Source organism: Patagioenas fasciata, chromosome 2 (assembly GCF_037038585.1).
Source record: "Patagioenas fasciata isolate bPatFas1 chromosome 2, bPatFas1.hap1, whole genome shotgun sequence".
Lineage (NCBI taxonomy): Eukaryota > Metazoa > Chordata > Aves > Columbiformes > Columbidae > Patagioenas > Patagioenas fasciata.
Genome location: NC_092521.1, coordinates 833,721 through 856,190, shown reverse-complemented (window position 1 = coordinate 856,190; position 22,470 = coordinate 833,721). Strand labels below are relative to the sequence as shown.

At 64.6% G+C, this 22,470-nt stretch overlaps 1 protein-coding gene across 4 annotated transcripts; it reads right to left on the bottom strand.

Annotated features, from left to right (window-relative positions):
* Positions 1 to 40: 40 nt before the first annotated feature.
* Positions 41 to 22,176, bottom strand: GPAA1 (glycosylphosphatidylinositol anchor attachment 1). 4 transcript variants are annotated; one of them, XR_011737324.1, is made up of 14 exons: positions 22,079 to 22,176; positions 20,834 to 20,961; positions 19,172 to 19,351; positions 15,393 to 15,504; positions 13,854 to 14,001; positions 11,087 to 11,188; positions 10,824 to 11,020; positions 9,194 to 9,390; positions 8,966 to 9,119; positions 7,451 to 7,534; positions 5,698 to 5,894; positions 3,327 to 3,497; positions 387 to 2,325; positions 41 to 352 (listed from the first exon to the last, which is right to left on the bottom strand). XR_011737324.1 is itself a non-coding variant. In XM_065830200.2 (13 exons), the coding sequence occupies exons 2-13, from the start codon at positions 20,905 to 20,907 to the stop codon at positions 2,082 to 2,084; spliced, it is 1,860 nt and encodes a 619-aa protein (XP_065686272.1). In that variant the 5' UTR covers positions 20,908 to 20,961; positions 22,079 to 22,176; the 3' UTR covers positions 41 to 2,081. The 4 variants fall into 4 exon arrangements, 2 of the variants coding, with proteins under 2 accessions (XP_065686272.1, XP_071659815.1); XR_011737323.1 differs by having other exon boundaries at positions 41 to 524; positions 593 to 2,325; XM_065830200.2 differs by having other exon boundaries at positions 41 to 2,325.
* Positions 22,177 to 22,470: the final 294 nt, after the last annotated feature.

The window sequence follows — 22,470 nt, the reverse complement described above, 5'->3', positions numbered from 1 at the left end:
CGCTCCCCCCCCGCCGAGGCCTTTCACAAACCGTCACTAATTATTGAGCACACGCTGTTAATTGGGGTGACGGCCCATGCAGGGACAACGACCCGCGGGACAAACCGCGACCCCCAAAGCTGCCCCCGCGACGGTGACACTGACCTTGGGCTGAGGTCACCAGGACGGTGACACTGACCTTGGGCTGAGCTCACCGGGGACAATGACACTGACCTTGGGCTGAGCTCACCAGGAAGGTGACATTGACCTTGGGCTGGGCTCACTGGGGACAATGACACTGACCTTGGCCTCAGCTCACTGGAGACAGGGACATTGACCTTGGGCTGAGCTCACTGGGGACAGTGACATTGACCTTGAGCTCAGCTCACCAGGACGGTGACAATGACCTTGAGCTCAGCTCACCAGGATGGTGACATTGACCTTGGGCTCAGCTCACTGGGGACAGGGACACTGACCTTGGGCTCAGCTTACCAGGGATGGTGACACTGACCTTGGGCTCAGCTCACCAGGACGGTGACATTGACCTTGGGCTCAGCTCACCAGGATGGTGACATTGACCTTGGGTTCAGCTCACCAGGACGGTGACACTGACCTTGGGCTGAGCTCACTGGGGGCGGTGACACTGACCTTGGGCTCAGCTCAGTGGGGACGGTGACATTGACCTTGGGCTCAGCTCACCCAGGACGGTGACTCTGACCTTGGGCTCAGCTCACTGGGCACAAGGGACACTGACCTTGGGCTGAGCTCACCAGGGACGGTGACACTGACCTTGGGCTCAGCTCACTGGGATAGGACATTGACCTTGCGCTGAGCTCACCTGGGACAGAGACACTGACCTTGGGCTGAGCTCACTGGGGATGGTGACATTGACCTCGGGCTGAGCTCACTGGGGATGGTGACATTGACCTTGGGCTGAGGTCACCGGGGATGGTGACATTGACTTTGAGCTGAGCTTCCCCGTCTCTCCCTTTCCCGGCGGTTTTGCCGTTAAACCCTGGCTGGGTTTTTGCGCCGCAGGTGAGGGCTCTGCCGGGTCTCTGCTGTGACTCCACGGAGCTTCGGTGGATCTGTGGTTTAATGGAACCTCCCTGGCGGTTGGTGGCACTTGGTGTCCCCACGGTCAGACAGGGGCTGGGACAGGGCCCCTGGACCAGCCCCGGCTCCCCCGGCCCCCCGTGGGGTCCCCACTGCCCCCAGGGCAGGACCCGCTGCCTCCACGGGGGCTGAGCTGGGGCTGCTGTCCCTGGCCTGGGGGATGGGGACACTGGCTGTCTGTGGGTCTGTCCATGGGTCTGGGGTCTGTCTGTGGCTCCGTCCATGTGTCTGTGGGTGGGTCCACCTGCGTGTCTGTCCATCTGTAGGTCTGTCCGCAGGTCCATCCGTGGGTCTGTCAGCAGGTTCCACCTGTGGGTCCATCCATGGGTCCGTCCATGTGTCTGTCAGCTCGTCTGTCTGTGGGTCTGTCCGGAGGTCCATCTCTGGGTGGCTCCCTCTGCGGCTCCATCCCTGGCTCTGTCCCCGAGTCCATCCATGGGTCTGTCTGTAGGTCTGTCTATGTGTCTGTCTGTGGGTCTGTCTGTGGGTGGGTCCCTCTATGGCTCCATCCCTGGATCTGTCTGTAGGTCTGTCAGTGGGTCCATCTGTGCGTCTGTCTGTAGGTCTGTCTGTGGGTGGGTCTCTCCGTAGCTCCATCCCTGGATCCATCTGTGGGTCCGTCTGTGGGTCTGTCCATGTGTCTGTCTGTGGGTTGGGTCCTTCTATGGCTTCATCCCTGGATGTGTCTGTAGGTCTGTCTGTAGGTCCATCCATGGGTCTGCCTGTAAGTCTGTCTGTAGGTCCATCCATGGGTCTGTCTGTAGGTTTGTCAGTGGGTCCATCTGTGGGTTTGTCTGTAGGTCTGTCCATGGGTCTGTCTGTGGGTGGGTCCCTCCATGGCTCCATCCCTGGATCCATCCGTGGGTCCATCCATGCGTCTGTCTGTAGGTCTGTCCGTGGGTCTGTCGGTGTGTCCATCAGCGGCTCAGTCCCTCCGCGGCTCCACGGGTGGCTCCGCCGCACACGCGGTGTCCGTGCGTCCGCGCTCACCTCCAGAAGAGCACGTTCCAGAGCAGCAGCCAGCAGGGGTAGGTGGCCAGCGCCAGCAGCGGCGCCAGGAAGGCCCCGTGCAGGTGGTGCAGCAGCAGCCCCTGCGCCAGCGCCGCCAGGAACAGCTGCCAGCCCTCGCCCGGCGCCGCCGGCGCCTCCACCAGCTCCCGCTGCACGAAGATGCCCAGCAGCAGCGTCACCGCCGGCGTCGCCAGCACCAGCAGCGCCGCCAGCAGCACCCTGCGGGGGGACACGGTCACTGGGGCACGGGGGACACCCTGCAGTGTCCCCTACAGCACCCTGCGGGGGGACACGGTCACTGGGGCACAGGGGACACCCTGCAGTGTCCCCTACAGCACCCTGCGGGGGGACACGGTCACTGGGGCACAGGGGACACCCTGCAGTGTCCCCTACAGCACCCTGTGTGGGGACACGGTCAGTGGGGCACAGGGGACACCCTGCAGTGTCCCCTACAGCACCCTGCGGGGGGACACGGTCAGTGGGGCACGGGGGACACCCTGCAGTGTCCCCTACAGCACCCTGCGGGGGGACACGGTCAGTGGGGCACGGGGGACACCCTGCAGTGTCCCCTACAGCACCCTGCGGGGGGACACGGTCAGTGGGGCACGGGGGACACCCTGCAGTGTCCCCCAATGTACCCTCAGCATCCCCCTGGCATCACCCCAGGGACAGAGCCTGGAGTCCCCCTGGTGTCCCCTGGCCCTAGGGAGGGACTCATCTGATGTCCCCCAGTAGCACCCTGGGGGGGGTGACACAGGGGCAGAGGGGAATGGGGGAGACCCCAATGTACCCCAAGCATCCCCCCAGCAAGATCCCCGTGTCCCCCCATGTTCCCCTGGCAGTGCCCCAGGGACAGCCCCAGTGTCCCCTGACCCCCCTCACCCCAGGGACAGCCCCAGTGTCCCCTGACCCCCCCAGCCCAGGGACAGCCCCAGTGTCCCCTGTCACCCCAGGGACAGCCCCGTGTCCTCTGATACCCCAGGGACAGCCCCAGTGTCCCCTGTCACCCCCACCCCAGGGACATCCCCAGTGTCCCCTGACACTCCGGGGACAGCCCCGTGTGCCCTGCCCTCACCCACTTCGGGGACAGCCCCTGTGTCCCCTGTCACCTCCAGCCCAGGGACAGCCCCAGTGTCCCCTGTCCCCTGTCACCCCCAGCCCAGGGACAGCCCCATGTCCCCTGTCACCCCAGGGACAGCCCCGTGTCCCCGTCCCCCTACCTGGGCCCGCGGGGCTGCACGGCGGCGGCGGCGGGGACCATGGTGACCGCCAGCAGGAACCCCAGCGAGAAGTTGAGCAGCGCCAGGCACGTGAGCTGCAGCGCCAGCGCCAGCAGGGCCACCAGCTTCAGCGTCATCCAGCCGCGGTCCCCGCTGTCCCCCGACAGCACCCTGCGGGATGGGGACATCAGTGGGGACAGGGACATCAGCCCCAGGCACCCTGCGGGATGGGGACATCAGTGGGGACAGGGACATCAGCCCCAGGCACCCTGCGGGATGGGGACATCAGTGGGGACAGGGACATCAGCCCCAGGCACTGTTGTCCCCCGACAGCACCCTGCGGGGGAAAGGGACATCAGTGGGGACAAGGACATCAGCTGGGGACAGGGACATCAGCCCCAGGCACTGCTGTCCCCCGGCAGCACCCTGCGGGGGAAAGGGACATCAGTGGGAACAGGGACATCAGCTGGGGACAGGGACATCAGCCCCAGGCACCCTGCGGGATGGGGACATCAGTGGGGACAGGGACATCAGCCCCAGGCACTGTTGTCCCCCGACAGCACCCTGCGGGGGAAAGGGACATCAGTGGGGACAGGGACATCAGCTGGGGACAGGGACATCAGCCCCAGGCACTGCTGTCCCCCGGCAGCACCCTGCGGGGGAAAGGGACATCAGTGGGAACAGGGACATCAGCTGGGGACAGGGACATCAGCCCCAGGCACCCTGCGGGATGGGGACATCAGTGGGGACAGGGACATCAGCCCCAGGCACTGCTGTCCCCCGACAGCACCCTGCGGGGGAAAGGGACATCAGTGGGGACAGGGACATCAGCTGGGGACAGGGGACACCAACTCAGGGAAAAGGGACATCAGCCCTGGGGACAGGAACATCAGCCAGGTACAGGGATATCAGCCCGGGGACAGGGGACATCAGCTCTGGGACAGGGGACATCAGCCCCAGGCACTGCTGTTCCCCAACAGCACCCTGAGGGGAAAAGGGACATCAGCCCTGGGGACAGGGACATCAGCTGGGGAAAGGGACATCAGCTCTGGGACAGGGGACACCAACCCAGGGACAGGGGACATCAGCCTTGGGGACAGGGACATCAGCCCCAGGCACTGCTGTCCCCCGACAGCACCCTGCGCAACGGGGACAGGGACATCAGCCCAGGGACAGGGGACATCAATCCAGGGACAGAGGACATCAGCCCCAGGCACTGCTGTCCCCCAACAGCACCCTGCGGGATGGGGACATCAGTGGGGACAGGGACATCAGCGCTGGGGACCAGGACACCAGCCCTGGGCACCGCTGTCCCCCACCAGCACCCTGCGGGATGGGGATGTCAGCGGGGACAGGGACATCATCCCCATGGGGACAAGAGGGTGACAATCAGCCCCATAGAGACAGGGGGGAACAATCAGTCCCACAGGGACTAGGGGGGACAATCAGCCCCACAGGGATAGCAGGGTGACAATCAGCCCCATGGGGACAGGAGAGTGACAATCAGCCCCACGGGGCCAGGAAGGTGACAATCAACCCCATGGGGACAGGAAGGTGACAATCACCTCATGGGGACAGGAGGGTGACAATCAGCCCCATGGGGACAGGAGAGTGACAATCAGCCCCACGGGGCCAGGAAGGTGACAATCAACCCCATGGGGACAGGAAGGTGACAATCACCTCATGGGGACAGGAGGGTGACAATCAGCCCCATGGGGACAGGAGGACAATCAGTCCCACACGAGAGGAGGGTGACAATCAGCCCCGCAGGGATAGCAGGGTGACAATCAGCCCCACAGGGACAGGAGGGTGACAATCAGCCTCCTGGGGACAGGAGGGTGACAATCAGCCCCACGGGGCCAGGAAGGTGACAATCAGCCCCATGGGGACAGGAGGGTGACAATCAGCCCCGCAGGGACAGGAGGGTGACAATCAAGCCCATGGGGACAGGAAGGTGACAATCAGCCCCACGGGGACAGGGTGACAATCACCCCACGGGGACAGGGTGATGATCAACCCCATGGGGACAGGAGGGTGACAATCAGCCCCACGGGGACAAGAGGGTGACAATCAGCCCCACGTGGACAGGGTGACGATCAACCCCATGGGGACAGGAGGGTGACAATCAGCCCCATGGCGACAGGGTGAGGATCAACCCCATGGAGACACAGCCCCACGGGGCCAGAAAGGTGACAATCAACCCCATGGGGCCAGGAGGGTGACAATCAGCCCCCTGGGGACAGGGCAATGATCAACCCCATGGAGACAAGAGGGTGACAATCAGCCCCATGGAGACAAGAGGGTGACAAACAGCCCCATGGAGACAGGAGGGTGACAATCAGCCCCGTGGGGCCGGGGAGGTGACCGTCACCTGTGCGTGCTGTGTGGCAGGGCCATGCCGGCCACGTAGATGGCGATGAGGGTGAGCACGACGGCTTCGGCCTCGGACACCGGGAAGTGCTGGGTGGCCACGTGCTGGCCCAGCACCGGCAGCCAGTACAGCGCCACGCCGGCCGCGTGCGAGATCAGCACCGGCGGCACCAGCGCCAGCAGCGCCGGATGCGGCTCCTGCGGGAACACAGGAGGACAGGGACACCATGGGGGTCAGGGACACCATGGAGGGGGTCAGGGAACATGGGGGATCAGGGAACACGGCGGGGTCAGGGGACACAGGGGGGTCAGGGGACACCATGGAGGGGGTCAGGGGACACCATGGAGGGGGTCAGGGGACACCATGGAGGGGGTCAGGGAACATGGGGGGTCAGGGGACACAGGGGGGTCAGGGGACACCATGGAGGGGGTCAGGGGACACCATGGAGGGGGTCAGGGGACATGGGGGATCAGGGGACACAGGGGGGTCAGGGGACACCATGGAGGGGGTCAGGGGACACCATGGAGGGGGTCAGGGGACACCATGGAGGGGGTCAGGGAACATGGGGGATCAGGGAACACGGGGGATCAGGGAACATGGGGGGGATCAGGGAACACCATGGGGAGGGTCAGGGAACACCATGGGGGTCAGGGGACACCATGGGGGGGGTCAGGGGACACCATGGGGGCGGTCAGGGAACATGGGGGATCAGGGAACACGGGGGGGTCAGGGACACCACGGGGGTCAGGGGACACCATGGGGGGGTCACGGGACATGGGGGATCAGGGAACACGGTGGGGGTCAGGGACACCACGGGGGTCAGGGGACACCATGGGGGATCAGGGAACACGGTGGGGGTCAGGGAACATGGCGGGGTCAGGAAACACCACAGGGGGTCAGGGGACACGGTGTGGGGGGTCAGGGAACATGGGGGATCAGGGAACATGGCGGGGTCAGGGGACACCACAGGGGGTCAGGGGACACCATGGGGGTGGTCAGGGGACACCATGGGGGATCAGGGAACACGGGGGGTCAGGGGACACCACGGGGGGTCAGGGGACACCATGGGGGTGGTCAGGGGACACCACGGGGGTGGTCAGGGGACACCACAGGGGAAAGGGGGTCAGGGGACACCATGAGGGGTCAGGGGGTCAGGGGACACCATGAGGGGTCAGGGGATACCATGGCGGGGAGGGGGTCAGGGGACACCACAGGGGGGCTCAGGGGACACCACGGGGGGGGTCAGGGGACACCACGGGGGGGGTCAGGGGACACCACGGGGGGGGGGTCAGGGGACACCACGGGGGGGGGGTCAGGGGACACCACGGGGGGGGTCAGGGGACATCATGGGGGGGTCAGGGGACACCACGGGGGGGATCAGGGGAAACCATGGGGGGGGTCAGGGGACATCATGAGGGGTCGGGGGACACCACGGCAGGGGGGGGGTCAGGGGAAACCATGGAGGGATCAGGGGAAACCATGGCGGGGGTCAGGGGACACCACGGGGGGGATCAGGGGACAGGGAACACCACGGGGGCGATCGGGGACAGCACGGTGTGGGGGGGCAGGGAACACCACAGGGGGGGTGCAGGGGACACCACGGGGTGGGTCAGGGGACACCACGGGGGATCAGGGAACCCAGGGTCAGGGAACACCGGGGGGGGAATCAGGGGACACCACGGGGGGGATCAGGGAAGAGGGAGAGGGCAGGGAAACCGGGGGGCCCCGGCGGTGGGGGGGTCGTGGTTCTCACCTCCCCAGGCCCCCGGTCACCGTCCCAGAGCCGCTCGGTGCCGCCCGGGTCGCTCCTGCTGAGCTTCATCCAGAGATCCAGCGCGTGGCCGTCAGGGAAAGCAGCCCAGTCGGACACCCCCAGTGCCCCCCATGCCCAAAACAACTGCTGAACCAGGGGGGGTTGGGGTGACGGGACCCCCGAGGGTCACCCGGTGCAACCCCAGGGACGCTGCACCAGCTCAGGGCGCTCAGAGCCCATCCAGCCCGGGATGGTTCATCCACCCCTGCTCTGGGCACCCACACCAGGCTCTCACCCCCCTCACCGCAACAATCCCTTCTACCTCACCCAAATCTCCCTTCTACCTCACCCAAATCTCCCTTCTACCTCACCCAAATCTCCCTTCTACCTCACCCAAATCTCCCTTCTACCTCACCCAAATCTCCCTTCTACCTCACCCAAATCTCCCTTCTACCTCACCCAAATCTCCCTTCTACCTCACCCAAATCTCCCTGTTTCAGCCCAAAACCATCACCCCCCGTCCCATCGCTACCGAAATCTGCCCCCATCGCCCCCTTTGTTGTCAACTGGTTCATCCAACCTCCGGAAAACTCTCCAGGTCCTGAACCTGGCACCGAAAGCATCAACATTAAAATCTATTAGAGGGGTGGGTTTTAGGGTCATGTTTTCAGGACAATACTTTTTAGGACAATACTGTTTCAGGGCAATATTTTTTAGGATGATATTGTTTTAGGATGATATTGTTTCGGGATGATATGGTTTAGGACGATGCTGGGTTGGGACGATGTTGGGTTGGGACGATGTTGGGTTGGGACGATGTCATTTTAGGACGATGTGGTTTAGGACGATGTCGGTTTAGGACGATGTCGGCTTAGGACGATATGGTTTAGGACGATATTGGGTTAGGACGATATTGGGTTAGGACGATATTGGTTAGGACGATATTGGTTAGGACGATATTGGTTTAGGATGATATTGGTTAGGACGATATTAGTTAGGACGATACTGGTTTAGGACGATATTGGTTTAGGACGATATTGGTTTAGGACGATATTGGTTAGGACGATATTGGTTAGAACGATACTGGTTTAGGACGATATTGGTTTAAGACGATATTGGTTTAGGACGATATGGTTTAGGACGATATGGTTTAGGGACGATATTGGTTTAGGATGATATTGGTTTAGGACGATATTGTTTCGAATGATATTGTTTCGGGACGATATTGGTTTAGGACGATATTTTACAATGATATTTCCCTTCCTGCACAAATAACCACACGATTTTTGCCATTAATCAGAACTTTTGAGCAGAAAAGCTCCTCTCCGGCTTTTTTGTGCCCAAACCCAGTAAACCTGCATCTTTATAATAAACCCACGCTACCTAACCCGGTGCTGTTTACAGCGTTGTATGAAGGCCGAGCTGGACCTTGGGAACTGATACCCAGCCTAACCTCCCTCGTTAATCCGAACCCACCGCCACCAAAACCCGCGTCCCCGTGCAGCGCAAGGATATCCTGAGGATGAGGACGAGCAGCAGGAGGCCGAAGGCCGGCATGTAGAGCCCGATGGAGACGAAGCGGGACAGCGAGGGCAGCAGGTAGAAGAAGTAGGACTGGTGCAGGCGCTCCAGGAGGTTGTTGAGCTTGCGGAACATCCCCTCCAGCGTCCTGCGGCACCGGAGCGGCCAGGGGGCTGCTGGCACCCCCGGGACCCCTCCGGACCCCCCCGGACCCGCACTCACTTGCCCACGGTGGCCATGTCGTACTTGTACTGGCGGAAGCTGTTGATGCCGCGCAGGGTGATGGCCTCGATGCGGTAGCGCAGGAACAGCCCGTGGTGGCCGCGCGGCTGCCCCGAGGCCTGCGCCAGCACCATGAGCAGCAGCGTCTGCAGGCTGTGCAGGTACCCGGGCACCGAGTCCCAGTCCGAGCGAGGGAGCTGCGGACGGGGCACCGTGGCACCATGTCACCAGGTCACTGTGCCACCATGTCACTGCATCGCCGTGTCACCGTGTCACTGCGTCACCATGTCACTGTGTCACTGCGTCACTGCATCACAGTGTCACATCAGCACGTCACTGTGTCACTGCATCACCACATCACTGCATCACTGTGTCACCATGTCACTATGTCACTGTGTCACCGCGTCACCATGTCACCACATCACATCACCGCATCAGCGCGTCACCACATCACCACGTCACTGTGTCACTGCATCACCGTGTCACATCACTGTGTCACCGCGTCACCATGTCACTGTGTCACCGCATCACATCACCGTGTCATCACCTCACTGCATCACCATGTCACTGTGTCACTGCATCACCATGTCACCGTGTCACTGCATCACCGCGTCATCGTGTCACTGCATCACTGTGTCACTGCGTCACCATGTCACTGCATCACTGCGTCACCATGTCACCGTGTCATGTCACCATGTCACTGTGTCACTGCATCACATCACTGTGTCACCACATCACTGCATCACTGCGTCACCATGTCACTGTGTCACGTCACTGCGTCACATCACTGTGTCACCGTGCCACTGTGTCACCATGTCACTGCGTCACTGCGTCACCATGTCACTGTGTCACCACGCCATTGTGTCACCATGTCACTGCGTCACTGCGTCACCACGTCACTGTGTCACCGCGTCACCGCGTCACCACGTCACCGCACCACTGTGTCACTGCGTCACCGTGTCAGCACGTCACTGCATCATCGCGTGAGCACGTCACTGCGTCACCATGCCACTGTGTCACCGTTTCAGTGCGTCACTGCATCACTGTGTCACCACATCACTGCATCACCGTGTCACCACACAACAGAGCCCCTCAACATCACCAAGTCCAACCACAACCCCCCTGTCCCTGCCCCCTGTCCTGAGAACCTCGTGTCCGTCTGTCCAGCCCTCCAGGGCTGGTGACTCCAGCACTGCCCTGGGCAGCCTGTTCCAATGCCCCACAGCCCTTGGGGGAAGAAATTGTTCCCACATCCAACATCAACCTCCCCTGGGCAACTTGAGGCCGTTTCCTCTGCTCCTGGCGCTTGTTCCTGGGGAGCAGAGCCCGACCCCCCTGGCTCCAAGCTCCTTTCAGGCAGTTCAGAGATCAGAAGGTCTCCCCTCAGCTCCTGTTCTCCAGCTGAACCCCCAGCTCCCTCAGCCGCTCCATCACACTTGTGCTCCAGCCCCTCACCAGCTCCGCTCCCTTCTCTGCACTCGCTCCAGCACCTCAAGGGTTTCTTGGCATGAGCTGCCCCCAGGGTTCAGGTCTGTCCCCCCATGTCCCAGCACAGGGTCGGTCACTGCCCCGGTCCCCTGGCCACCCCAGCCAGTCCGCGGTGGCCCCGGTGCGACAGCGCAGGTCCCACCTTGCCCTGGATGGTGCAGAGGAGCCCGTTCTTCTGGCAGAAGGCGTGGAAGAGGTTGAGCAGGTCGAGGTTGGGCAGCTGCCCGTTCAGCCCCTCCACGGCCACGTCCAAGCTGGTCACCACGTCGCTGCTCAGCTCCAGCGCGATGGCCGCCTGGATGGCGCCGGCGCGGCCCGGCGTCCCCGACGACTGCACCTCTGCGGGGGCACCGCGGCGTCAGCGCCGGCCCCCTCCGGCGCCACCGCGGCCCCCGCGCCGCTCACCGGTGAGGTTGACGCCGTGGTACGCCTCCAGCCAGGCCTCCATGCCCAGCAGGTCGTGCTCGTTCACCAGGAAGATGATGTCCTTGGCCCAGTAGATCTGGCCTGGGGACAACGTGGTGGCTGTGGCAGGCGAGACATGGCCCGGCACAGCACACTTCTTGGCCTAGCAAAGCCCCAGCAAAGCTCAGCACAGCCCCAGCAAAGCCTGGCTCCTGCCTCACCAAAGCCTGGCACAGCCCCAGTAAAGCTCAGTCCATGACTCAACAAAGCCCAGGCCCTGGCCCAACAAAGCCCCAGCAAAGCTCAACACAGCCCCAGCAAAGCCCAGGCCCTGGTCCAGCAAAGCCTGGCACAGCCCCAGTAAAGCTCAGGCCCTAGCCCAACAAAGCCCAGGCCCCGGCCCAACAAAGCCCGGGCCCCGGCCCAACAAAGCCCCAGCAAAGCTCAGCACGGCCCCAGCAAAGCCTGGCACAGCTCCTGTAAAGCTCAGACTGTGACCCAACAAAGCCCACAGTCCATGCCCCCCCAGCAAAACCCAGTCCCTGCCCTAGTAAAGCCCCAACAAAGCCCAGTCTCTGTCAAAACAAAACCCAGCACAGCCCAGTACCTGTCCCAGCAAAGCCCAGGCCCTGCCCTAGTAAAGCCCCAGCAAAGCCCAGGCCCTGTCCCAAAAAAGCCCACACCCTGTCCTAGTAAATCCCCAGCAAAACACAGCACGGTCCCAGCAAAGCCTGGCTCCTGCCTCACCAAAGCCTGGCACAGCCCCGGTAAAGCCCAGTCCCTGCTCTAGTAAAGCGCCAACAAAGCCCAGTCCCTGCTGAAACAAACTCAGCACAGCCCAGTCCCTGCCAAAACAAACCCAGCACAGCCCGGTCCCTGCCCCAGCAAAGCCCAGGCCCTGCCTTAGTAAAGCCCCAGCAAAGCCCAGCTCCTGCCCTGACTAAGCCTGGCACTGCCCAGTCCCCGCTCAGTAAAGCCTGGCACAGTCCAGCAGTGCCCAGCACATCTCCAGCAAAGCCCAGGCCCTGTCCCAACAAAGCCCAGTTTCTGCCCCAGTAAAGCCCAGTCCCAGCCCCAGTAAAGTCTCATCAAAGCCCAGTCCCTGCCACTGCAAAGCCCAGTCCCTGCCCTCCCAGTAAAGCCCAGTCCTTGCTCTAGTAAAGCCCAGTCCTTGCTCCCCCAGGAAAGCCCAGTCCCTGTTCCCCCAGTAAAGCCCAGTCCCTGCTCTAGTAAAGCCCAGTCCTTGCTTCCCCAGTAAAGCCCAGTCCTTGCTTCCCCAGTAAAGCCCAGTCCTTGCTTCCCCAGTAAAGCCCAGTCCTTGCTTCCCCAGTAAAGCCCAGTCCCTGCTCTAGTAAAGCCCCAGCAAAGCTTAGCACAGCCCCAGCAAACAATACTTCCTGCCCCACCAAATCCTGGCACAGCCCCAGCAAAGCCCAGTCCCTGTCTCAGTAAACCCCCAGCAAAGCCCAGTCCCTGTCCCAGTAAACCCCCAGCAAAGCTCAGTCCCTGTCCCACCAAAGCCCCAGCAAAGCTCAGTCCCTGTCCCAGTAAACCCCCAGCAAAGCCCAGTCCCTGTCCCACCAAAGCCCCAGCAAAGCTCAGTCCCTGTCCCAGTAAACCCCCAGCAAAACTCAGCACAGCCCCAGCAAAGCCCAAGCCCTGTCCTGGCAAAGCCCAAGCCCTGTCCCGGCAAAGCCCAAGCCCTTGTCCTGGCAAAGCCCAGTCCCTGTCCTAGCAAAGCCCAGTCCCTGCCCCAGCAAAGCCCAGTCCCTGTCCTAGCAAAGCCCAGTCCCTGCCCCAGCAAAGCCCAGTCCCTGTCCTAGCAAAGCCCAAATCCTGCCCCAGCAAAGCCCAGTCCCTGCCCCAGCAAAGCCCAGTCCCTGCCCCAGCAAAGCCCAGTCCCTGCCCCAGCAAAGCCCAGTCCGTGCCCCAGCAAAGCCCAGTCCCTGCCCCAGCAAAGCCCAGTCCCTGCCCCAGCAAAGCCCAGTCCCTGCCCCAGCAAAGCCCAGTCCCTGCCCCAGCAAAGCCCAGTCCCTGCTCCAGCAAAGCCCAGTCCCTGCTCCAGCAAAGCCCAGTCCCTGCTCCAGCAAAGCCCAGTCCCTGCCCCAGCAAAGCCCAGTCCCTGCTCCAGCAAAGCCCAGTCCCTGCTCCAGCAAAGCCCAGTCCCTGCTCCAGCAAAGCCCAGTCCCTGCTCCAGCAAAGCCCAGTCCCTGCTCCAGCAAAGCCCAGTCCCTGCTCCAGCAAACCCCAATGCCAGCAGGACCCTCCCCATCCTGCCCCCCAAACACCGTTCCCCCCAGGCCAGAGGCGGGCGGGTCCCAGCTCTCCCTGTCCCCCCCAGCCCAGGGGTCCCCCTACCACCCCCAGCCCCACGGGGTCCCCCCCTGCCACCCCCAGCCCAGGGCTCCCCCGGCACCCCCAGCCCCACGGGGTCCCCCCCCGTCACCCCCAGCCCATGGGTCCCCCGGCACCCCCAGCCCCACGGGGTACCCCCCACACCCCCAGCCCAGGGGTCCCCCGGCACCCCCAGCCCCACGGGGTCCCCCCCCCCACCCCCAGCCCAGGGGTCCCCCGGCACCCCCAGCCCCACGGGGTCCCCCCCGTGCCACCCCCAGCCCAGGGGTCCCCCGGCACCCCCAGCCCCACGGGGTCCCCCCCCGTCACCCCCAGCCCAGGGGTCCCCCGGCACCCCCAGCCCCACGGGGTCCCCCCCCCCACCCCCAGCCCAGGGGTCCCCCGGCACCCCCGCCCAGCGCCCCGCGCTCACCCCTGAAGTGCGCGGCCAGCGCCAGCAGCAGCCCCAGCGCCTGGTGGTTGTGCGGCCCCTCGCTGCACGGGGCGCTCAGCACCAGCGCCTCGGTGCTGGCCCCGCGGGGCGCCCGCAGGATCCCGTACACGTTGGTGCCCGACACCATCTGTGGGGATGGGGGGGGGTTAGGGGGGACAGGGACCCCTGGGGACCCACAGGATCCCGTACACGTTGGTGCCCAACACCATCTGTGGGGATATGGGGGGGTCAGGGACACAGGGGACCCACAGGATCCCGTACACGTTGGTGCTCGACACCATCTGTGGGGATATGGGGGGGTCAGGGACACAGGGGACCCACAGGATCCCGTACACGTTGGTGCCCAACACCATCTGTGGGGATATGGGGGGGTCAGGGACACAGGGGACCCACAGGATCCTGTACAAGTTGGTGCCCGACACCATCTGTGGGGATATGGGGGGGTCAGGGGGGACAGGGACACAGGGGACCCACAGGATCCCGTACACGTTGGTGCCCAACACCATCTGTGGGGATGGGGGGATATGGGGGGATATGGGGGACAAGGCTTGGGATGGGAGGCTGGGGGGGGGTACGGGGACCCCCTGGTTCAGGACGGGGGGCTTGGGCCCACAGAATCCCGTACATATTGGTGTCTGACACCATCTGTGGGCACAGGAGGGGTGGGGGGAACTGTGGGCCAGGAGGGGTCTGCGGGGGGCACAAGGACCCCTTGGGGTGTATGAGGGGCTGGGGGGGCACAGGGAACACCCCAGCTTGGGATGGGGGTGCAGGGAGCACAGGGACCCCCAGCTTGGGATGGGGGTGCAGGGGAGGCACATGGTTCAGGATGGGGGTGCAGGGGGGGCACAGGGCTCAGGATGGGGTGCAGGGGGGGCACAGGGCTCAGGATGGGGGTGCAGGGGGCACAGGGCTCAGGATGGGGGTGCAGGGGGCACAGGATGGGGTGCAGAGCTCAGGATGGGGTGCAGGGGGCACAGGGCTCAGGATGGGGTGCAGGGGACTCAGGATGGGGTGCGGGGGGCACAGGGTTCAGGATGGGATGCAGGGGACTCAGGATGGGGTGCAGGGGACTCAGGATGGGGGTGCACAGGGCTCAGGATGGGGGTGCACAGGGCTCAGGACGGGGTGCAGGGGGCTCAGGACAGGGTGCAGGGGGCTCAGGATGGGGTGCGGGGGGCTCAGGATGGAATGCACAGGGCTCAGGATGGGGGTGCGGGGGGCTCAGGATGGAATGCACAGGGCTCAGGATGGGGGTGCAGGGGGCTCAGGATGGGGTGCAGGGCTCCGGATGGGGGTGTAGGGCTCAGGGCTCAGGATGGGGCATGGGGGCTCAGGATGGGGTGCAGGGCTCAGGGCTCAGGATGGGGCATGGGGGGCTCAGGGCTCAGGATGGAATGCACAGGGCTCACAATGGGGGTGCACAGGGCTCACGATGGGGGTGCAAAGCTCAGGATGGAGTGCAGGGCTCGGGATGGGGGTGCAGGGCTCAGGACGGGGGTTTTGGGGTGCACTCACGTATCGCTCGCGCGCCTCGTCGGGGAAGGGCAGCGTGCGCGAGAACGGCTGCGTGTGCACCTCCAGCCCCACCTGCCACATGGTCTGCTGCAGCCAGGCCACCGGCATGCCCCTGGGACACCCACGGGTGACATTGTCCTGTGTCACCACCGGCATGCCCCTGGGACACCCACGGGTGACATTGTCCTCTGTGTCACCACCGGCATGCCCCTGGGACACCCACGGGTGACATTGTCCTCTGTGTCACCACCGGCATGCCCCTGGGACACCCACGGGTGACATTGTCCTGTGTCACCACCGGCATGCCCCTGGGACACCCACGGGTGACACTGACCCCCGTGGCACCACCGGCATGCCCCTGGGACACCCACGGGTGACATTGTTCTCTGTGTCACCACCGGCATGCCCCTGGGACACCCACGGGTGACATTGTCCTGTGTCACCACCGGCATGCCCCTGGGACACCCACGGGTGACATTGTTCTCTGTGTCACCACCGGCATGCCCCTGGGACACCCACGGGTGACATTGTCCTGTGGCACCACCGGCATGCCCCTGGGACACCCACGGGTGACATTGTCCTGTGTCACCACCGGCATGCCCCTGGGACACCCACGGGTGACATCGTCCTGTGTCACCACCGGCATGCCCCTGGGACACCCACGGGTGACATTGTCCTGTGTCACCACCGGCATGCCCCTGGGACACCCACGGGTGACATTGTCCTGTGTCACCACCGGCATGCCCCTGGGACACCCACGGGTGACATTGTCCTGTGTCACCACCGGCACGCCCCTGGGACACCCACGGGTGACATTGTCCTGTGTCACCACCGGCACGCCCCTGGGACACCCACGGGTGACATTGTCCTCTCTGTCACCACCGGCATGCCCCTGGGACACCCACGGGTGACATTGTCCTCTCTGTCACCACCGGCATGCCCCTGGGACACCCACGGGTGACATTGTCCTGTGTCACCACCGGCACGCCCCTGGGACACCCACGGGTGACATCGTCCTGTGTCACCACCGGCATGCCCCTGGGACACCCACGGGTGACATTGTCCTGTGTCACCACCGGCATGCCCCTGGGACACCCACGGGTGACATTGTCCTGTGTCACCACCGGCATGCCCCTGGGACACCCACGGGTGACATTGTCCTGTGTCACCACCGGCATGCCCCTGGGACACCCACGGGTGACATTGTCCTGTGTCACCACCGGCACGCCCCTGGGACACCCACGGGTGACATTGTCCTGTGTCACCACCGGCACGCCCCTGGGACACCCACGGGTGACATTGTCCTCTCTGTCACCACCGGCATGCCCCTGGGACACCCACGGGTGACATTGTCCTCTCTGTCACCACCGGCATGCCCCTGGGACACCCACGGGTGACATTGTCCTGTGTCACCACCGGCACGCCCCTGGGACACCCACGGGTGACATCGTCCTGTGTCACCACCGGCATGCCCCTGGGACACCCACGGGTGACATTGTCCTGTGTCACCACCGGCATGCCCCTGGGACACCCACGGGTGACATTGTCCTGTGGCACCACCGGCACGCCCCTGGGACACCCATGGGTGACATTGTCCTGTGGCACCACCGGCACGCCCCTGGGACACCCACGGGTGACATTGTCCTGTGGCACCACCGGCACGCCCCTGGGACACCCACGGGTGACATTGTCCTGTGTCACCACCGGCACGCCCCTGGGACACCCACGGGTGACATTGTCCTGTGTCACCACCGGCATGCCCCTGGGACACCCACGGGTGACATCGTCCTGTGTCACCACCGGCATGCCCCTGGGACACCCACGGGTGACATCGTCCTGTGTCACCACCGGCATGCCCCTGGGACACCCACGGGTGACATTGTCCTGTGGCACCACCGGCACGCCCCTGGGACACCCACGGGTGACATTGTCCTGTGTCACCACCGGCATGCCCCTGGGACACCCACGGGTGACATTGTCCTGTGTCACCACCGGCATGCCCCTGGGACACCCACGGGTGACATTGTCCTGTGTCACCACCGGCATGCCCCTGGGACACCCACGGGTGACATTGTCCTCTCTGTCACCACCGGCATGCCCCTGGGACACCCACGGGTGACATTGTCCTGTGGCACCACCAGCACGCCCCTGGGACACCCACGGGTGACATTGTCCTCTGTGTCACCACCGGCACGCCCCTGGGACACCCACGGGTGACATCGTCCTGTGTCACCACCGGCATGCCCCTGGGACACCCACGGGTGACATTGTCCTGTGTCACCACCGGCATGCCCCTGGGACACCCACGGGTGACATTGTCCTGTGGCACCACCGGCATGCCCCTGGGACACCCACGGGTGACATTGTCCTCTGTGTCACCACCGGCATGCCCCTGGGACACCCACGGGTGACATTGTCCTGTGGCACCACCGGCACGCCCCCGGGACACCCACGGGTGACATTGTCCTCTGTGTCACCCCCGGCATGCCCCTGGGACACCCACGGGTGACATTGTCCTGTGTCACCCCCGGCATGCCCCTGGGACACCCACGGGTGACATTGTCCTCTCTGTCACCACCGGCATGCCCCTGGGACACCCACGGGTGACCTCCCGTGTCACCATGGGCACAGGGACCCTCTCACCCCAATCTCCCCCATTTCCTCTCTCTCACCCCAATACTTCCCCCATTCCCCGTCCTCTCACCCCAGATCCCCCACTCTCACCCCAATATTCCCCACTCTCACCCCATTTTTCCCACTCTCACCCCATTTTTCCCACTCTCACCCCAGCATTCCCCACCACCCCCATTCTCCCAATTTCCCCATTCCCACCCCATTCCCCCACTCTCACCCCAATATTTCCCCCATTCTCCCCCAATTCCCCCATCCCAATTCCCCCTCACCCCATTTTCCCCGCTCTCTTCCCCCCAATCTCCCCCATTTCCCCTCTCTTGCCCCATTTCCAACGTTCTCCCCCCAATTTCCCACCCAGCCCCATTTCCCCTCCTCTCACCCCAATTTCCCCATCTCACCCCAACATTTCCCCCACCCCAGTTCCCCCCTCTCACCCCCATGTCCCCTCCATCCCCATTACCCCTCTCACCCCAATATTCCCCCCTCTCACCCCCATTTCCCCTCCACCCCCATTACCCCTCTCACCCCCACTTCCCTGCTCACCCCAATTCCCCCCTCTCTCCCCAATATTTCCCCCACCCCAATTTCCCCATCTCACCCCGCATGTCCCCTCCACCCCCATTACCCCTCTCACCCCCATTACCCCTCTCACCCCAATATTCCCCCCTCTCACCCCCATGTCCCCTCCATCCCCATTACCCCTCTCACCCCCACTTCCCTGCTCACCCCAGTTCCCCCCTCTCTCCCCATATGTCCCCTCCACCCCCATTTCCCCTCTCACCCCAATATTCCCCCCTCTCACCCCCGTGTCCCCTCCACCCCCATTTCCCCTCTCACCCCCATGTCCCCTCCACCCCCATTTCCCCTCTCACCCCCATTACCCCTCTCACCCCCATGTCCCCTCCATCCCCATTACCCCTCTCACCCTCACTTCCCTGCTCACCCCAATTCCCCCCAATATTTCCCCCACCCCAATTTCCCCATCTCACCCCCATGTCCCCTCCACCCCCATCACCCCTCTTACCCCAATTCCCCACTCTCACCCCGATATTCCCCCCCACCCCATCTCCCCCATTCTCCCCCAATTCCCCCCGTCACCCCAACTCCCCCCCCACCCCAAATTCCCCCCGCACCCCCATCCTCACCCCGCTCTCCTCTTGTGGGCAGCGAAGTCCCGCGCGTAGTTGAGCGCGCGCTGCCCCAGCGGGAACTGCTCCTCCACCATGGTGGAGCCCATGGCGTTCTCCGACATGTGCGTGCGGGGCGCCAGCGGCGGCAGCGCCAGCGCCAGGAACCAGCACAGCCCCCCCACGTAGCTCAGGACGCTGCAGGGACATGGGGGACATGGGGACACAGCGCCAGGAACCAGCACAGCCCCCCCAAGTAGCTCAGGACGCTGTGGGACAGGGGACATGGGGACCAGCACAGCCCCCCCACGTAGCTCAGGACGCTGTGGGACAGGGGACATGGGGACATGGGGACCAGCACAGCCCCCCCATGTGGCTCAGGACGCTGTGGGACAGGGGACATGGGGGACATGGGGACCAGCACAGCCCTCCCATGTAGCTCAGGACACTCTGGGACAGGGGACATGGGGGACACAGTGCCAAGAACCAGCACAGCCCCCCCACGTAGCTCAGGACGCTGCAGGGACATGGGGGACACGGGGACACAGCGCCAGGAACCAGCACAGCCCCCCCAAGTAGCTCAGGATGCTGTGGGACAGGGGACATGGGGACATGGGGACATGGGGACCAGCACAGCCCCCCCGCGTAGCTCAGGACGCTCTGGGGACATGGGGGACATGGGGACACAGCGCCAGGAACCAGCACAGCCCCCCCAAGTAGCTCAGGATTCTGTGGGAGAGGGGACATGAGGGACATGGGGACATGGGGACCAGCACAGCCCCCCCACGTAGCTCAGGATGCTGTGGGACAGGGGACATGGGGGACACGGGGACACAGCGCCAGGAACCAGCACAGCCCCCCCAGGTAGCTCAGGACACTGTGGGACAGGGGACATGGGGGACATGGGGACCAGCACAGCGCCCCCGTGTAGCTCAGGACGCTGTGGGGACATGGGGGACATGGGGGACATAGGGACACAGCACCAGGAACCAGCACAGCCCCCCCGCGTAGCTCAGGACGCTGTGGGACAGGGGACATGGGGGACACGGGGTGAGGGGGCACATGGGGTGAGGGTGGAATACGGGGGACACAAGGTGAGCAGGGGCATGGGGGGACATGGGGTGATAGGGGGGATGTGGGGGGACATGGGGTAATAGGGGGGATGTGGGGGGACATGGGGTGAGGGGCGGACATGGGGGGGACATGGGGTGAGGGGCGGACATGGGGTGACAGAGGGGGACATGAGGTGATGGGGGGACATAGGGTGACACAGGGGGACATGAGGTGATGGGGGGACATGGGGGGACATGGGGTGAGGGGGGGACACAGCGCCAAGAACCAGCACAGCCCCCCCCGCGTAGCTCAGGATGCTGCAGGACAGGGGACATGAGGACATGGGGGACACAAGGTGAGGGGGGACATGGGGGAACAAAGGGTGAGGGGGGACACTGAGCCTCAAGAGGGGGACACAGAGGGAGACAGGGCTTGGGGGGGACACTGAGCCTCGAGAGGGGGACACGGGGCTTGGGAGGGACACCGAGCCTTGAGAGGGGGACACGGGGCTCAGGGGGGACACCGAGCCTTGAGAGGGGGACACGGGGCTCAGGGGGGACACCGAGCCTCGAGAGGGGGACACGGGGGGACACGGGGGAGGGGGCCAGGGTGGCGGGGCTCACTCACCAGAGCGGGGTGTTGAGGCGCAGGACCAGGCGTGACAGCGCCCGCCGGCAGTGGGGGTCGGACAGCAGCCCCATGGCGGGGGACACGGGGCTGGACCCACGGACACTGTGGGGCTGGACCCACGGACACTATGGGGGTTGGACCCACGGACACTATGGGGCTGGACCCACGGACACCCCCCGGGGCTGCCCACGGACCCACAGCCCCCTGCACCCCCTGCCTGTCCCTGCCCCACACACCCCATAGCACCAGCCCCACTTCTTACACACCCCACAGGAACCCCACAGCCCCTCACCTGCCCCACACACCCCACAGCTCCTTACCTGCCACACACACACCCCACAGCCCCTGTGCCCCACACACCCCACAGCTCCTTACGTGCCACACACACACCCCACAGCCCCCATCTCTGCCCCACGCACCCCACAGCCCCTTGCCCCACACACCCCACAGCTCCCATCTCTGCCCCACACACCCCACAGCCCCTCACTGCCCCACACACCCCACAGCCCCTCATTGCCCCACACACCCCACAGCCCCTGTGCCCCACACACCCACAGCCCCTCACTGCCCCACATACCCCACAGCCCCTGTCCCTGCCCCACATGCACCCCATGGCCCAGCACCTGCCACACAGCCCCCACCTCTGCCCCACGCACCCCACAGCCCCTTGCCCCACACACCCCACAGCTCCCATCTCTGCCCCACACACCCCACAGCTCCCATCTCTGCCCCACACACCCCACAGCCCCTCACTGCCCCACACACCCCACAGCCCCTCATTGCCCCACACACCCCACAGCCCCTGTGCCCCACACACCCACAGCCCCTCACTGCCCCACATACCCCACAGCCCCTGTCCCTGCCCCACATGCACCCCATGGCCCAGCACCTGCCACACAGCCCCCACCTCTGCCCCACACACCCCACAGCTCCTTACCTGCCCCACATGCACCCTATAGCCCAGCACCTGCCACACAGCCCCCACCTCTGCCCCACACACCCCACAACCCCCATCTCTGCCCCACACACCCCACAGCCCCTGTTCCTGCCCCACACGCTCCCCACGGCCCAGCACCCGCCCCACCGGCCCCATCCCCGCCCCACGGCCCAGCACCTGCCCCACGGCCCGTGTCCTGTCCACCTCACCCTCCACACCCCGGCCACCTCCCCCCTGTCCCCCGGTACCCCCAGTGTCCCCCCGATGTCCCCCGGTGTCCCCCCGATGGCCCCCTGTCCCCCCACCTCCGGGTCCCGCCGCCCGTTCAGGCCGCTCAATCGCCCGCGGATCGGGACAGGCCGGGCCGGGGCGCGGAGCCCAGAGACATCGATGGGTCCCGCCCGCCCCGCACTGCGCATGCGCCGGGGCCCGGGGCGGCGGGGCGGGGATTGGGGCTGAGAGGGGGAAGATGGGGCAATGGGGGGAGTGCAAGGGGTGTGCAATGGAGTGTGCAATGGAGTGTGCAATGGAGTGTGCAATGGGGGGTGTGCAAAGGGGATGTGCAATGGAGTGCGTAATGGGAGTGTGCAAGGGGTGTACAAAGTGGTGTGCAAGGGGGGTGTGCAATGGAGCACATAATGGGGGTGTGCAAGGGGGTGTACGAAGTGGTGTGCAAGGTGGGTGTGCAAGGGCAGAG

Bases quoted from the DNA above. Each gene is read 5' to 3' on its own strand.
- GPAA1 (XM_065830200.2), bottom strand. From the start codon at position 20,907: ATGGGGCTGCTGTCCGACCCCCACTGCCGGCGGGCGCTGTCACGCCTG. The intron at 11,021-11,086 runs GTGAGCGGCGCG...GTGCCCCCGCAG, and splicing joins CCACGGCGTCAACCTCACCG to AGGTGCAGTCGTCGGGGACG. The intron at 9,120-9,193 runs GTGAGTGCGGGT...CCGGTGCCGCAG, and splicing joins GACATGGCCACCGTGGGCAA to GACGCTGGAGGGGATGTTCC.